Source organism: Mus musculus, chromosome 4, assembly GCF_000001635.26.
Source record: "Mus musculus strain C57BL/6J chromosome 4, GRCm38.p6 C57BL/6J".
In the NCBI taxonomy this organism is placed as follows: domain Eukaryota; kingdom Metazoa; phylum Chordata; class Mammalia; order Rodentia; family Muridae; genus Mus; species Mus musculus.
Window position 1 is genome coordinate 148619179 of NC_000070.6, and position 16199 is coordinate 148635377.

Below are 16199 nucleotides of genomic sequence, written 5' to 3' on the forward strand. Positions count from 1 at the left end.
TATACCTTATCATCTGCAAAGGTGACGAAGGCAAAAGCTCTGAATGGTTTGGGAATGAAGACATCTACCACTTCTCCATACTGACAGAAAAACTGCTGAAGCTCTTCAGCAGTCATGTCCTCTGTACAACGTCCAACAAACACCTTTCTGCTTCTCAAAGGCTCGTCTGGGCTTTGCTGGTCAAGAGAGAACAGGAGATGGTAAACACATCAATGCATACTTAAGTGCCTTCCCGTCTTGGGTGTTTTTGTTTCTAAAGATGAGGCTAACTGTGTACTACTGCCTGGCCTGTACACACACCCGCACCCCAGATGGAAATTAAAGGTGTATACTGACAAGACTGGTTTCTTGGAATTTAAAAAAGGGTTTTGCCTTCATGCATCTACCTGTGCCACATGCACGTCTGATGCCTTTTAAGGTCAGGAGAGAATCACACACAACTGTAGTGAGTTGTGTGCTGCCATGGGGGTGTTAAAAACGGAATCAATCCTCTCCAGGAACAACAAATACTATTTGCCAGCCGGCCTCATTTCCTCGGGAATTTCAAAGACAGGCTCTTATGAACCCCAGAATATCCTTAAACTCGAGAATTACAGGAATGTATCATCATCATGCTCAGTTGTAACTTGTTTTATACACTGAGAGACCATTATACAAAAGGGCAGAGGTTGATGCTATTAGTCAGCCCTGCTTCTCTTTTGAAGGTGGATTTCTCACTGAGCCTTGTAATTTGGCTAGATTGGTGGCCAGCAAGCTCCAAGGATTCACCTGCCTCCTCTCCCCAGGAGTGGAATTACAAGTACCTGCTATCACACCCAACTGTTTAAACAAAACAAAACCACAAAAATTTGGGTCTGGCTCGGTGTGGTAGCTCAGGCCTTAAATCCCAACACTGGGAAGGTAGAAGCAGAGCAGTTGAGGTCAGTTTGGTCCACATACTGAGCTCCAGACCAACCAGGGCTACAGAGAGAAACCCTGTCTCAATATAAATAAAAATGTGTGCTCTAGGATCAAGTGCAGACCCTCATATTTAAGGTAAGCACTTTACTGACCAAATGAACCTATCTCCTCAGTCCTTTTAAATAAAGTTCTATGAAAGTATTCTTTGAGCCAAAACACAATGTTCCAAGTCAGCCTTATTTGCTTGCATGGAATGAATTCGGGCTGGGGATGTGGCTAAGTGTTCAAATGCTGCCCAGAAAAGCACTAGATGAATATTAAGTTCCCCAGAACATTAAAGCCAACATTAAGTAAGCAGGGTGGTACCTTTAATCTGAACTCTTAGAAGACAGGCAGGCAGATCTGAGTTTTGAGGCCAGCATGGTCTACAAAGTGAGCTCCAGGACAGCCAGGGCTACAGAGAAACCCTGCCTCAAAAACCAAACCAAACCAACAAAATACAGGGCAAGATACCTTAGAGTTGGGAAGTTTACAGTCACACCATCGCCCATCTATCATATGTCGTTGTGACATTACTTTCACTTGGGTTTCATATTCTGTAAATCGAACAAAGCCAAACCCTTTCGAGTGACCAGTTTTAAGATCTTTCTTGACCTAAAAAGAAAACAAAAAATTTTCTAAGACCATACACATAGCAAATCAGAGCTGTCTCTCAAAAAGAGAAAAAAAGTGTGAATGGCTCAACTGAATGTAGTAACTTAGCTCATAAAGGTAATCAAGTTAGTTCAAGGTAAAAATCAGATCGTTAACAGTGGAGAATGACTCACTTGCACAACACAGAACTTTGCATAACATGTTTTAAAATGAGCACAATGGTTACAATTTAACTTGGGAAAGAAAAACTTTCCCATTAATATGTATCAAATATAACCTACTAAGCAGTAGTTCTCAACTTTCCTAAGCTGCAATCCTTTAATACAGTTCTTCCTATTGTAGTGACCTCCAACTATAAAATTCTTTTCATCATTATTTAAAACTGTAATTTTGATGCTATCATGAAATGATAAACATCTGATAGTCAACCCCTGTGAAAGTTGATTGAAAACCACTGCTTCAAACCTTCATAGAATAGGACTTGATAATATATAGTATACACACAAAACCAATTGTATTTTCAACATCCCTACCTATCAACACTACACAACAAACATTCAAAATGAGTGAACACAGAGGTTCAGAGATGGCTCAGTGGTTAAGGACTCATGTTCAATCCCCAGCACCCACATGGGATCTTACAATGCCTGGCGTGGTGGCACACGCCTTTAATCCCAGCACTCGGGAGGCAGAAGCAGGCAGATTTCTGAGTTCGAGGTCAGCCTGGTCTACAGAGTGAGTTCCAGGACAGCCAGGACTACAGAGAAACTCTGTCTCGAAAAAACAAAAACAAAAAAACCAAAAACCTGTCTGTAACTTCAAGATCTGACACCCTCCCCCAGACATATATGCAGGCAAAATAAACACTGATGCACATTTTAAGAAAAATGGCTGAACAGAGCCAGGCAGTGGTAGTGCACGCCTTTAACCCCAGCACAAAGGAGGCAGAGGCAGTTCTTGATGAGCCAGGGCCACAGGGGGGTGGGAGTGGGGACCCTGCCTGGGGAAAAAAAAAAAAAAAGATGGCAAACAAGCAACACTAGTTTTTGGTTCCCAGCACCCACATGGTGGTACAAAACCTTTTGTAACTCAGTTCTAAGAGACTTGAAGCTCTCTTTGACCTCCAAGGACATATCTGCTACATACACAAGACACACGCTCGAGCAAAGCACGCAGGCAAATATCACAAAAACCTGTGAAGCAGAATGAAGCTTACCTGAACCATAAGAACCTCTCCAAAAGTACTGAAATAGTCTTTCAGATCCTGCTCAGTTGTTTTCCAGGGGAGACCCAACACTATGAGGTCAGATGTTTTCTGGACTGCTCTTTTCACTTTCACTGCAGAGGAAGCATCTGTCTCATCCATTTTCCTTTTGTTATCTAAACAAAGCAAAGCACAAGCACATGTGTGTTTAGTACTTCTTTAAAATGTTCTACTGTGCAGCACTTGACTTTACTCTCAGCACTCAGGAGGCAGAAGCAGGTTGATCTGTGAGTTCAAGCTCAGCCTTGTCTATGAAATGCAAACCAAGGCCAGGAGGTAATGAGGCAGGTGACCACTGAGTTTGAGGCCAGCAAGGTTCACAAAGTTCCACAGAGAAATCATGTCTCAAAACCACAAAAATAAAACCAAACCCATGGACATACACTAAGAAATTAAAAAGTAAAACAAGAGCAGATTTATGAAAAGTGAAAACTTTGGTAAGTCCCTTAAAGACTGAATGTAGCTTAAGTGGTTGGAGTGATTTTTCTAGTACCCCCAATTCTAGTTTTGAATCTTTCTGAAAACTGATTTTGAACACATAGTGGAATGTGTTGAGTATAAAGGAGGATATTTGTAAGCAGGTTCACACCTTCTGTCCTGTTATAGTTAGGGTGCGCAACCACGCCCAGCTTGGCAGGGTCCATTTTATTACTCCTGGTACTAAGCAACCTTCCCTTGGCTAGCTGGCTTGTGAGCTTCTAACAGCACTGTGTCTGTCTTGTATGTGGGTTCCAAATAGGATTGTCAGGCTTGCTCTGCAAGTGTTTTTACCGGATCGGGTTGTGAAATTATGCAAGACTGTAATCAACTGCATGTTCTCTTTCTCAAAAGCTGTATCAAAATAAGAACAATTCTACTTCATTTAATTTTGTGGTATTAAAATATATCTGACTGGCTGGCCAGGCATGGTGGCGCATGCCTTTAATCCCAGCACTCAGGAGGCAGAGGCAGGCGGATTTCTGAGTTGGAGGCCAGCCTGGTCTACAGAGTGAGTTCCAGGACAGCCAGGGCTACACAGAGAAACCCCGTCCCGAAAAACCATAAATAAATAAATCTGACTGATCTAGGGGATCACAACCCTCTTCTGATACACGTGTATAAATATCCATATACATAAACTCTTAAATTTTAAAAAAGCAACTTTCATTTCTACACGTAAACTGTTTTCTGCTATCCAAACTTTTAGCAATAGATATTTTGCAGTAAAAAGAACAAAACGAGATCACAGGCCTAAACCTCGGGTCACTTTAATTTATTAAGCAACATTTGTTATTTTACGGAGACAGGTGAAACTGCCCCCTGCCAAAAAGCCGGGCGGTGGTGGCGCATGCCTTGGGAGGCAGAGGCAGGTGGATTTTTGTAGACCAGCCTGGTCTACAAAGTGAGTTCCAAGACAGCCAGGGCTATACAGAGAAACCCTGTCTCAAAAAAACAACAAAAAATTCAAAAAACAAAAACCTGGTCCAAGAGTCCTCTCTTCTCATTCCCCCAATTATTACACGTGTACACCACACCTCAATGAACTACATGCCAGGCAAGCCCTGTAGAAGTTGAGTATTTCTTCCTGGCCCCAGGATCCTGGACTACCTTGAGACCGAAAGCATTATCAGAAATACCTTGGCCATAAGCTTTGGCTGTTCCGATTGGTTTATAATTTAATAATACCATTTATTCTAAGTTCTGTCCCGTGGCAAGTTACCTCTGCTCATGCTCCTGTCTCCCTCCTTCCTGTTTGTGGGTGCCCAACCCTCTTGTGTCTTCTCTATCCCCAAACCTTTCCCCCTATTGGATATCCCACCTTCTATTTCCTGCCTCAGCTACAGGCCAATCAGCTTTAACTAACAGATGCTGTATCCATACAGTACACAAGTGACTTTCTCTACAAAGCAATCTACCGAGTTCTAACCTTCAGCCCCTGTTCATTCCAACACAGCACCTCACTTTACCACCACTACCAGTCTTTGAAGTATGTGCCAACACGCCTAACCAACACCAGTGTCCCCAACCCAGGGTCTCCCTTTGTTGTAGTCCTGGCTATCCCCAATCTCTGAGATCCACTTGCTTCTGCCCCCTTGAGTGCTGGAATCAAAGACGTGCACCACAGACCCAGCTTTCTCAAACTTTCAAGAACGTCCATAGTAAGAGAGGGAGAAAAATCTCAGGTAGCTCTGCCCTAACTCAAGACTTGGGCTAGCGCAGTTGGTATTTTTTGAGGAGGGAAAAAGAAGAGATGGAGTAAGAACACTGGCGTTAAAAGCATCTGTCGTGTTTTCGGTCTTCTGAGATCAGGGTTTGGGTGTCAGCACCCACGCAGCAGCTCACAACCATACAGTTTTAGTTTCAGAAGGTTGAATGCCCTTTTGCACCAGGTGCACACACAGTGTAGAGACACACATACAAAACATTAATAACACATAAGATATAAATCTTTAATAAAACACAAATCTTAAAAGGATGATACGCCAGGACGACACACAGAGAAACCCTGTCTCGAAAATCCAAAAAACGATGAGACAAAGATGATTTTTGAGGCTGCAAGGAAAAGCTGGGCAGTGGTGGTGCACACCTTCAAACCTAGCACTTGGGAGGCAGAGGCAGGTGGATTTCTGAGTTCGAGGCCAGCCTGATCTACAGGGTGAGTTCCAGGACAGTCAGGGCTATACAGAGAAACCCTGTCTCGGGAAGGGGAAGAGAGAAAAAACAAAACAAAACCAAAAACAAAACAACCCAAAAGACTGAAAAACCCCGTTTCAAAAAGCCAAATTCTTTTACAAAACAGATGCATCTTTAAGGCATTTAGGTTTCACCACCTAAAATTAGCAATGACCATGTTCTGCCAGCTTCACATTTAAATTCATGCTCCTCAAAAAAAGAATCCTGCTTTTCAATTTCCATTTACTTAAACTGCTGACCTGCCAGAGTAGTCTAAGTCTAAACAAAGTTTATGAAAAAGTTAGGGTCATAGGAAACATTCCTCCATAACGACCAAACCCTCAAGTTGGAGCTCAACAATAGACTATTCTCCCAGCACACATGAAGCCCTGGATATTATAGTCTCACTTAAATTAAGATGGCACGGAAGTCTAACCATGGCCAGCAATACAGCAAAACCAAAATGATTAACAAACCTTTGGGATAGTTGACAACATATACCAGATTGCCCCAGCCAGCATCTGGGGCATGCAGAATTCCTTCCACCAGTCGGACTCCTCTCATACACTGAGACACGGGATTCCGGTAGCGCAGGCCGCATGCCCCTGGAAACTGGGCTGTAACTGTGGACAGCAACACCGTCCCATCGTCTTCTGATGGTATTTCAATGGGTTCATCGTTCTCATCTTCTGTTACCCGAATATATTCAGACATCTTTGCTTAAATCTCTTAAAGGAAAAAGAAATGAGCAAGAAAATCAGAGGAGTTATCTTTTCATAATTGGCTATTATCACACCACTTTATTCCCACTTCCTGAAAAGATTCCTGCTACCTAAAATGTTTCTTTTGCCATCCCTGAAAAAAAAATAGAGAAAAGGTATTTTCTAAAATAAAAATGTGATTTTGGGGGCTGTTGAGATGGCTCAGTGGGTAAGAGCACCCGACTGCTCTTCAGAAGGTCCAGAGTTCAAATCCCAGCAACCACATGGTGGCTCACAACCATCCGCAACAAGATCTGACTCCCTCTTCTGGAGTGTCTGAAGACAGCTACAGTGTACTTACATATATTAATAAAATAAATCTTTAAAAAAAAATGTGATTTTTGTCGAGCACGATAACCCACGCCTTTAATCTCAGCACTCTTGAGGCAGGCAGATCTTTTTGAGTTCGAGGCTGGCCTAGTCTACTGAGTTCCGGGGCAGCCACAGGGAAAACCGGTGTTCATGTGGCGCTCTGCCCGCCAGTTCTATTTTCTCAGCGCACACTATAAGCTTCCGGTGCTAAAATGGCAACAGTGTTACCATGTGGCCCGTTGGCTACAAAGCCAGACAAAAACAAGGTGTTAAAGAACTAAGTATCTGCCCCGATTTTTTTTCTTGCACTCGTCATTTCTTACCTGGAGCGCACAGATTACAGGCTACCGTATTTCGTAACCATTCTGAATTAAGTTTCTTCTATAGCCTGGACCTGAATCGGGTTTAGCACGTGCTTTAACGTGGAAAAAACCAGCCAAGCATTGGGATCTGAGGAACCCTCCCTGTGCTGGTGGAGCACGAACACCGACATCAGAACAGTTATCTAGCAGTTCTGGTGCTCATCCTCGGAAAGGTCTGGCTAAAGTTAGGCGTCGAGGGAGCAACGACGGCTACTCCGGGAGGTAGGCCGCCGCTTCCCAGAAGGCCGTGCGCGACAGACAACGTTGATGATTTTCCCCCCCTTTCAACTGGGCCCAGGGTGGGGCCCGCGGAGGTCCAAGTCCCATGGTGACAACAGTTATTCTCAAAAGCGACAATCTACAGGGACTAGGACGCCTGGAAACCCGGGGCGGCCACACACTTCCGCCCGTGGCTTCACAGCCAAGCAGAGGCCCGGCGTCCCGCTCCGGCTACTGCCCGCGCTTAGGCCTTAACGACGCGGCTGCGCGAGGCCAACCAGGCCCCGCTCTACCGCTCCCTCCCCGCGGCGCAGGCCGCACCGGGCCTCTCCGAAGCAACACTCGAGGCACGCAGGCCGGCCTTGGCGACCAACCTACCCGCTAGGCCACTGCTAGGAAGCACAAGGAGGAAGCACAGACGGGAAGGAATCCGACAACAGCCGCGCTACCGCTCCGTGCCCACAAAATGGCGCTAGGGCCGCCTCCCGCCCTCGCCCGCCTTCGGCCTCTCCCACTGGCTTCCCTGCAGGAGGGGCGCTCTCCGAGGGAAGCCACAGGCGCTCTCTCCTCCCAGAGGCTCGGATGCTAGCAGGCTCTTCGGCGTATAGAAAAAAGTAAAGAAACGCAACAATGAAAACAGCTGGGTCTGAAAAACTGACAGATGAAGGACAGAACGGCCACTCGGCCTTCCGAGTCCCCCTACGTAACGCGGTAGATGGCTTCGCCTGACCAACGGCCGGCCCTAGTCGAGGAGCTCGCGCGCGCCGAGAATGCGCGAGACTAGCGCAGGCCGGGACTGGGGCGGCAGGGGCGGGGCTAGGAGGGAAAGGGGGCGGAGCCTGCGACTGAACGCGTAAGGGCTTGGGGGGGAATCCCTGGGAACCCTGGGTTCCTAGTCTAAAGGCGACTCTTAAATGTCTTCTGCCTTTGCTCGTTAATTTCCAACGTGGAAACATTAACTTTGATCTGCAAAATGGTCCCTGTTCTAAGTACTATTTTGTATCAAGTACCTTTTAGCACTCTCTGGCTCTAGGGGGAGAAAAACAAACCAGAATCTTGTGAATGGCAGGCAAGTGTCTTCCCATTGACCTTGGGCTTAGCCATCAGATACTGTTTTAGAGACAGGGATCTCAAAGTCACTGTGTAGCCCAGGCTGTCCTTTAACTCATCAAGGCTGCCAAGTGTGGATGCTGCCCTAGCAGTCTACACGATAGTCGTGATACTCTCTCCTCTTTCAATAAGTGAAGAAACTGAGGCACAGAGTTGAGTACCTTGCATGAAGTCACCATGAGAAAGAGGCCCCACTAGGGTCTGAATCCTACAGCAAAAAACTACTTGGATGTTTCAGTATTTCGGTTCCAGTTGACGAGTCCTAGTATAACTTTAAAAAGGCTGAAGGCTAGCTCTACCACCAAGCAGCAGATGTAGACTCTTTACTCAGGGTTGGAATTTCTTGGTGTATCAGATTCAAAGCTTAGGCACAAAGGTTTTACACAGTTGCTTTATTTACTGAAACTGGGTCTTGCTGTACAGAACAGGCTGGCCTTGAGCTTGCTGGGTTCCTCCTGCCTCTGCCTCCCTTCTGGGAGGAATGGGGTAGGATTGCAGATCACCATCAGGCCAAGCCTTCCCACTTTAAGTTTATAAATGAATTCATTTCCTCCTCACAGCTACCTTGTAAGAAGATGGCATTGGAAGAACAGATGTTAATGTCTAGCCCCTAACTTCCATTAGAGCCCAGGCTGGCCAGGAACTCCTGGCCTGTCCTCCTGCCTCAACCATCTGAGTGCTGGGATTATAGGCATGAGTCCTTCCACCCAGCATTATTTACTTTTTGGTTTTGAACTTAACAAACAAACAAACAAAACAGGATTTCTGCGTAGTCTTTGGCTGGCTTAGAACTTACTGTGTAGACCAGGCTGGCCTCAGATTTGCTATGCCTTTCCTGAATCTGCGCCTTCAGTGTTGGGATTACAGGTGTGAGTCACCAAAATGGTTTTTTGTTTGTCTCCTAAGACAAGGTTTCATACAGCAGAGCCTGGGCCTGGCCTCCTGACTGTCCGGGATTACAGACCTGTGCTACCATGCCTGGAAAAGTCAAGAACTTTAACAGTAGTTTAAAAGGATGATTGCATTTTTTTTTTTTGATTTTTTTTTTTTTTTTTTTTTTTTTTTTTGGTTTTTCGAGAAAAGGTTTCTCTGTGTAGCCCTGGCTGTCGTGGAACTCACTTTGTAGACCAGGCTGGCTTCAAACTCAGAAATCCGCCTGTCTCTGCCTCCCGAGTGCTGGGATTAAAGGCGTGCGCCACCACGCCCAGCTTGCATTTTTTATTTATTTTCTGTGTTCACGTCTCTGTGGGAAACCAAACCTGCTCTGTGTGAGTTTTTCTGTGAGCCATCTAGCTGGCACCAGCTATCTTTTTTTTTTTTTTTAGACAGGGTCCTACTGTATATTCCAGGTTGACCTTCAAATCAGTCTTTCCCCCAGGCAGGTCTCCAGACTTCGGGAACTATAGATATGCATCATTACAGCTGCCCTGGAACTCAGAGAGCTCTGCCTGCCTCCACTTTCCAAGTGCTGGGATGAAAGGTGTATCTATGCCTCCACATCTGGCTAGACCATATTGGGTTTTTATTTAATTATTATTTTTCTTTTTGGGTCAGAGTCTCATGTGGCTCCCGCTGGCCTCCAACTTAATGCATAGCCCATGCTGGTCTTTGCTGTTGTTTCTATTCTAGCGTACTGGTATTAGAGGTGTGATACACCGCACCCCACCTGTGAGGGGAGCATTATAAGTTTTAAGGTTTGTTTTTTTTTTTTTTTCTTATCATGTGTGGGTGTTTTGCCTGCATGTATGTCTGTGCACTGTGGGCATGCCTGATGCTAACAGAGCCCAGGAGAGGGTGTTGGATACCCTAGAGTTATACATGCTTGTGAGCTGCCATGTGGGTGCTGGTAATTGAACCCAGGTCCTGTGGAAGGGCAGGCAGTGCTCTTAACCACTGAGCCATCTCTCTCTCTGTCTGTCTCTCTCTGTCTGTCTCTCTCTCTCTCTCTCTCTCTTTTTTTTTTTTTTTTGGTTTTTCAAGACAGGATTTCTCTGTATAGCCCTGGTTGTCCTGGAACTCACTTTGTAGACCAGACTGGCCTCCAACTCAGAAATCCACCTGCCTCTGCCTCCCGAGTGCTGGGATTCAAGGTGTGTGCCACCTGGCAGGGCCATCTCTCTTTTACTTGCTTTTTAAGAAAGGGTCTTGGTTGGGCTGGAATATTCGGCAGCCGTCATTTATCTGCCTTTGTAACGGGTGGGTTACACCTCATCGGTGTTATTTGTTTGCTGAGACTGGGCTCTGGTTTCCTGTCCTCGCCTGACAAGTGCTGTTATAACTACCATACCAAGCTAAAAACAAGTGCTGTTATAACTACCATACCAAGCTAAACACAAGTGCTGTTATAACTACCATATCAAGCTAAAAACAAGTGCTGTTATAACTACCATACCAAGCTAAAAACCAGAACCCGTGGTGCCTGTGCTGAGCTCAAAGTGCTGGTTATTTTTTTTTAAAGATTTATTTATTATTATATCTAAGTACACTGTAGCTGTCTTCAGACACACAAGAAGAGGGCATCAGATCTCATTACAGATAGTTGTGAGCCACCATATGGTTGCTGGGAATTGAACTCAGGATGCAGTCAGCACTCTTAACCACTGAGCCATCTCTCCAGCCCCCCCCCCTTTCGCCCTTTTTTAAAAACTCCTGCTTATTAATTGCCTCACCCTGCAGAATTTCAGCACAGCAGAATGCCTGTGCCCAGATAACATTATTTTTGTTTGAGACAAGCTCTTGCCAGGCAACCCTGTCTGGCCTGATACTCCCTATGTAGTTCAGGCTATCCCTGAACTCATATGCCAGTTCTCTTGCCACAACTTCTCATGTGTTGGGTTACAGGCGTGCCTAGCTGACTGCTGCTTCTGAGATCTCAGCTTTGTGGCATGACCCACATCTGGGGTTAGTTTTAGTTTCTCAGGATGTAAAATTCTACATCCTTGGCAAGAAGACCACTGAGGACATGTGTGTGTTCTCATGTAGTAGACCACTGAGGACATGTGTTCTCATGTAGTAGACCACTGAGGACATGTGTTCTCATGTAATAGACCACTGAGGACATGTGTTCTCATGTAATAGACCACTGAGGACATGTGTCTATGTATTTGTTGATGTGTTGACTGTGCCATCTCCCATTATACAGTTGTCATTTTGGCTTTTTTGGAAATAATTTCCTGACTTAAGAGCTTTACGTCAAGCCAGGCGTGGTGGTGCACGCCTTTAATCCCAGCACTCGGGAGGCAGAGGCAGAGGCAGGTGGATTTCTGAGTTCGAGGCCAGCCTGGTCTACAGAGTGAGTTCCAGGACAGTCAGGGCTACACAGAGAAACCCTGTCTCGAAAAAAACAAACAAACAAACAAACAAACAAACAAACAAAGAGCTTTAGGTCTACTGATGTGTCTTGCCTTGTTACTGACTTCTAGAAAGATTGCAATATATATACATATTTCAAGACAGAGTTTTTCTGTGTATCCCCAGCTGTACTGAAACTTGCTCTGTAGTGCATGCTGGTCTCGAACTCAGAGATCTCCCTGCCTCTGCCTCCTGAGTGCTGGGATTTAAGGCATGCGATGCGCTACCATAGCCAGCTACTGATTTTATTATGTGTGTGGTGCCATGCACCATGCATCAAGCCCAGGACTGGTCAAGTGTTTTACCACAGCCCTAGGCTCTGATGGTCCACAGCAAATTTTATAACTTTTTTGGTTTGGTTTGGTTTGGTTTGGTTTTCCAAGACAGGGTTTCTCTGTGCAGTCCTGGCTGTCCTGAAACTCACTCTGTAGACCAGGCTGGCCTCGAACTCAGAAATCCCACCTGCCTCTGCCTCCCAAGTGCTGGGATTACAGGCATAAGCTACCACTGCCCGGCAAAGTTTTATAAATTTTAAACAATTTTTTAAAAAGATTTATTTATTTATTATGTGAGTACACTGTAGCTGTTTTCAGACACTCCAGGAGAGGGTGTCAGGTTTCGTTATGGATGGTTGTGAGCCACCATGTGGTTGCTGGGATTTGAACTCGGGACCTTTGGAAGAGCAGTCTGTGCTCTTAACCACTGAGCCATCTCGCCAGCCCCAACAATTTTTTAAAATGTTTTTTGTTTTTATGTGTATGTGTCTCTCTGTGTGACTGTGTACTTAGGTGCCCGGGAAGACCAGAAGTTATTAGAACCTCTCCAGTACAGGAGATTATAACTTTTACTTCAGAAACTTTTGTTTGTTTGTTTGTTTGTTTGTTGTTTGTTTGTTTGTTTGTTTGTTTCAGACAGGGTTTCTCTGTGTAGCCCTGGCTGTCCTGGAACTCACTCTGGACCAGGCTGGCCTCAAACTCAGAAATCCACCTGCCTCTGCCTCCCAAATTCTGGGATTAAAGGCGTGTACCACCACTGCCTGGCTTTCGGAAACTTTTAAAGCCTGGCTTGGTGATAGACACCTTTAGTCCCAGATCTGGAAGCCAGCCTGGACTACATACCTAGTTCTAGGCCAGCCAAGGCTACATAGTAAGACCATGTCTCAAATACACTAAAAATGGTGGGGCTGAAGAGATGACTCAGTGGTTAAGAAAACTGACTGGTCTTCCAGAGGTCCTGAGTTCAATTCCCAGGAACCACTTGGTGGCTCACAACAATCTGTAATAGGATCTGATGCCCTCTTATGGTGTGTCTGAAGAGAGCAATGGTGTACTCACATACATAAAATAAATAAATAAATAAATCTTTAAGGAGAAAGAGAGAAAGAATTAATTACCTACTGCTCTTGCAGTGGACCCTGGTTTCAGTTCCTGAAACATGCATCTGGCTTCTCCCAGCTGCCTGTAACTCCCAATTCCAGGCGATCTGAAACCCTTTTCTGACTACCCTGGCCATCTGTACTTATGTACACAAAACCACACTCAAACATATACATATAACACAAATAACCCTTAAAGAAAACAAATCCAGACAACAAGAACAGTTGAAGTAACACTCCAATGGATACAGCATATCTGCAGGTCCTGTGTAACTTGTAGGGGGCATGGATGTGTTTGTGCTCACAGAAAAGCTCCCGGGGAGTCTGGAATCTCAAGCACACAGGCAAGAATGCGGAACCTGTTACCTGCCCAGAAGGCTGGGAGTGGATGGCTTTCTAGCCTGGTAACCTTTGCACTACCTGTGAGACCACATCAGACCCTTCCCCCAGACCCCTGAGAGCTTGTTTCTCTCAGTTTATATCTATAAATTTTTCAGAAGGTGTCACATGTTCTTTTCAAAGAGCTTTGATGGAGTCATGTCTGATCTTTATTTAGCTTAACTTTGTTCCACAAAGAGATTTATGTACACTTTGTTGGGTAGGTGAGACTGTTGTTCAATGTTGTTAGCATTCTGTCTAAACTCCACCCACAGATACCTGGCAACAGCCAGGTAGGTCTGACCCACTATAAAAGGGGCTGCTGCCCCCTCTTCCATCTCTTGCCCTCTTTCTCCCACCAACTCTCCCCATTCCCTCCCCCCGCCCTCCACGTGCTCATGGCTGGCCTCTATTCTTCTCCTCTACTTCTCTCTCTTCCTGCCTTTCTCTGCCTCTACGACCCTCTTAGCCCCCCTCCCCATGCCCTGAATAATCTCTGTTCTATACCCTTGTGTGGCTGGTCCTTCAGGGGGAAGGGATGCCTTGGCATGGGGCCCACTGAGACATCCCTTTCCCCCATACCTCACCCTCCTCAACATATTCTATCTCCTTATCTTTTTATAAACACATCAATTGTCATCAGAAAAGTTTTCGCCGCTGGGCCTGGTGGCACACGCCTTTAATCCCAGCACTTGGGAGGCAGAGGCAGGCAGATTTCTGAGTTAGAGGCCAGCCTGGTCTACAGAGTGAGTTCCAGGACAGCCAGGGCTACACAGAGAAACCCTGTCTGAAAAAAACATAAAAAATTAAAAGTTTTCACCAAATTGTGATGTGGGTAAATATCCCTAAAATAAACCACCTGGGGTCAGACTCTCTAAGTTTGAACCACTAACTGTCTACTGAGGCCCACTGAACCAAACTGCCTTATCTCCCTCTAGTCATCTCTGTGGGCTGTGGAGGCTGAAGAGAACCCTGTAGTAACTGACTAATATTTTGTAATATCTGCTTATCTGCTTAGGAGTGTGTAAAGCCAGCTTGTGTTCACTTGCTCTCCCCATGACCCAGGCCACTTTAGTAAGCTATCCATATTGCCACATTCAGCCTGCTTGCCCCAAGCAAGGACACCTGCTTGCCCCAAGCAAGGACATTCTCCTACAGCATTACGCAGGAAATGGTCTTGGTGGTACAGGCTGTAATCACAGCTACTCAGGAGGTGTGGCCAGGAAGTAGAGAAGGTAGGAAAGATAAAGGATAAGTAACCATTTTACTGACCTAGAGATTCACTTAAAGCACCAGGGAACCCAATGACTTGGAGAAATAGCTGAAACAATACATTGTTGCCCTTAGAAACCTGGCCACAGATTGTCACCTTACAATGTGTCAAGTGTAGCACAGGCCTTTGAAAACCAAGAGCCCCTGAGCTAACTGCCAAGGATGTTTCTGTTTTGCCTGCTTGTTAGACTAGAAAATGAAGCCTTTGGGGAGTTACCCAGCCACAGTGCACTGGTGACAACCTCCGTGATTGCTTTTCTTCTCCTCTGTTTTTTTTTTTTTTAATCTGTCTGTTACATTTTAAAATTTATTCTCTCTCTCTCTCTCTCTCTCTCTCTCTCTTTTGGTTTTTCAAGACAGGGTTTCTCTATGTAGCCCTGGCTGTCCTGGAACTCACTCTATAAATCAGGCCAGCCTCGAACTCAGAAATCCACCTGCCTCTGCTTCCCGAGTGCTGGGATTAAAGGCATGCGCCACCACGCCCTGTTATTCTCTTATTTCTTACATCCCGACCCTCTTCTCTTTCTACCATCCCCATTGTTTTCTTGGTTTTTTTTTGTTTTGTTTTGTTTTTCGAGACAGATTTCAGTATGAATGAAGCCTTGTAGATTTTTAAAGTCTTTTTTTTTTTTTTTTCCTTTTTTGTAGGGGCTGGAGAGAGAGTTTAGTGCAAAAGCACCTGCTGCTCTTCCAGAAAAACAGAAGTTTGGTTCCCAGCACCCACATAAGGATGGTGGCTCACAGCCACCTGATAACTCCAGTTCCAGGGGGATCTGACATTACACATGTGTAAAAATAAATTGAATCTAAAATTTAAAAAAAAGTAAATAAATCTGAGCCGGGCAGTGGTGGCGCACGCCTGTAATCCCAGCACTTGGGAGGCAGAGGCAGGCGGATTTCTGAGTTGAAAACCAAGAGCCCCTGAGCTAACTGCCAAGGATGTTTCTGTTTTGCCTGCTTGTTAGACTAGAAAATGAAGCCTTTGGGGAGTTACCCAGCCACAGTGCACAGAAGCCAGCCTGGTCTACAGAGTGAGTTCCAGGACAGCCAGGGCTACACAAAGAAACCCTGTCTCGGAAAAACCAAAAGGAAAAAAAATAATTCAGATAATAAAAATGTGGATATATATATGTATGTATGTATATATATTAATTGTAATTTTTGCAAGAAAAGCAATCCATGCAAACACCAATAACAAAATCCTGAAACAAACTAGGCTGGCCTCAATTTGCAGTGATCCCCCTGCCTCAGCCTCCCAGGTGTTGGCATTATAGGCATATGTACCATGCCCCTCTTCAAAATTCCTTTTGTACAATGATACTGTATTTACATATAACCTATGCAAATGCCCTCATATACTTTAAATTGTCTCTGCATTCCTTACAATACCTAATAAAATGTAAATGCTATGTAAATAGTTGTTGTATTGAGTTATTTCGGGGATGATGACAAGGAAAATTTATGTACATATTTAATGCATGATCCCTCCCCCCACACTTTTTAAAAGCAGATTTATTTACTTCCTTGTGTGTGCATGTCTAAGTGTGAGTATGTGTATGGGGGGAGCATGTATGTGCACACGAATGCCA

General features: G+C 45.1%; 1 protein-coding gene across 10 annotated transcripts in view; it reads right to left on the reverse strand.

Annotated features, from left to right (window-relative positions):
* Tardbp (TAR DNA binding protein) overlaps positions 1–7906 on the reverse strand; it is a 14703-nt gene extending 6797 nt beyond the window's left edge. For 8 of the 10 annotated variants that reach the window (NR_131120.1, NR_149751.1, NR_027864.1 and 5 more), the window contains exons 1-5: positions 7503–7818; positions 5947–6198; positions 2771–2934; positions 1414–1554; positions 6–176 (exon numbers count right to left, since the gene is read on the reverse strand). Coding sequence is in view for 6 of the 10 variants with exons in the window: in NM_001003899.2 (NP_001003899.1) it covers positions 6–176; positions 1414–1554; positions 2771–2934; positions 5947–6184 (714 nt within the window). In the remaining 4 variants the exon portion in view is untranslated. Of the gene's footprint in view, positions 1–5; positions 177–1413; positions 1555–2770; positions 2935–5946; positions 6199–7502 lie in introns of all 10 variants that reach the window. The other 2 variants (NM_001305425.1, XR_390742.4) reach the window with 2 other exon arrangements.
* Between the last annotated feature and the right edge of the window lie 8293 nt (positions 7907–16199).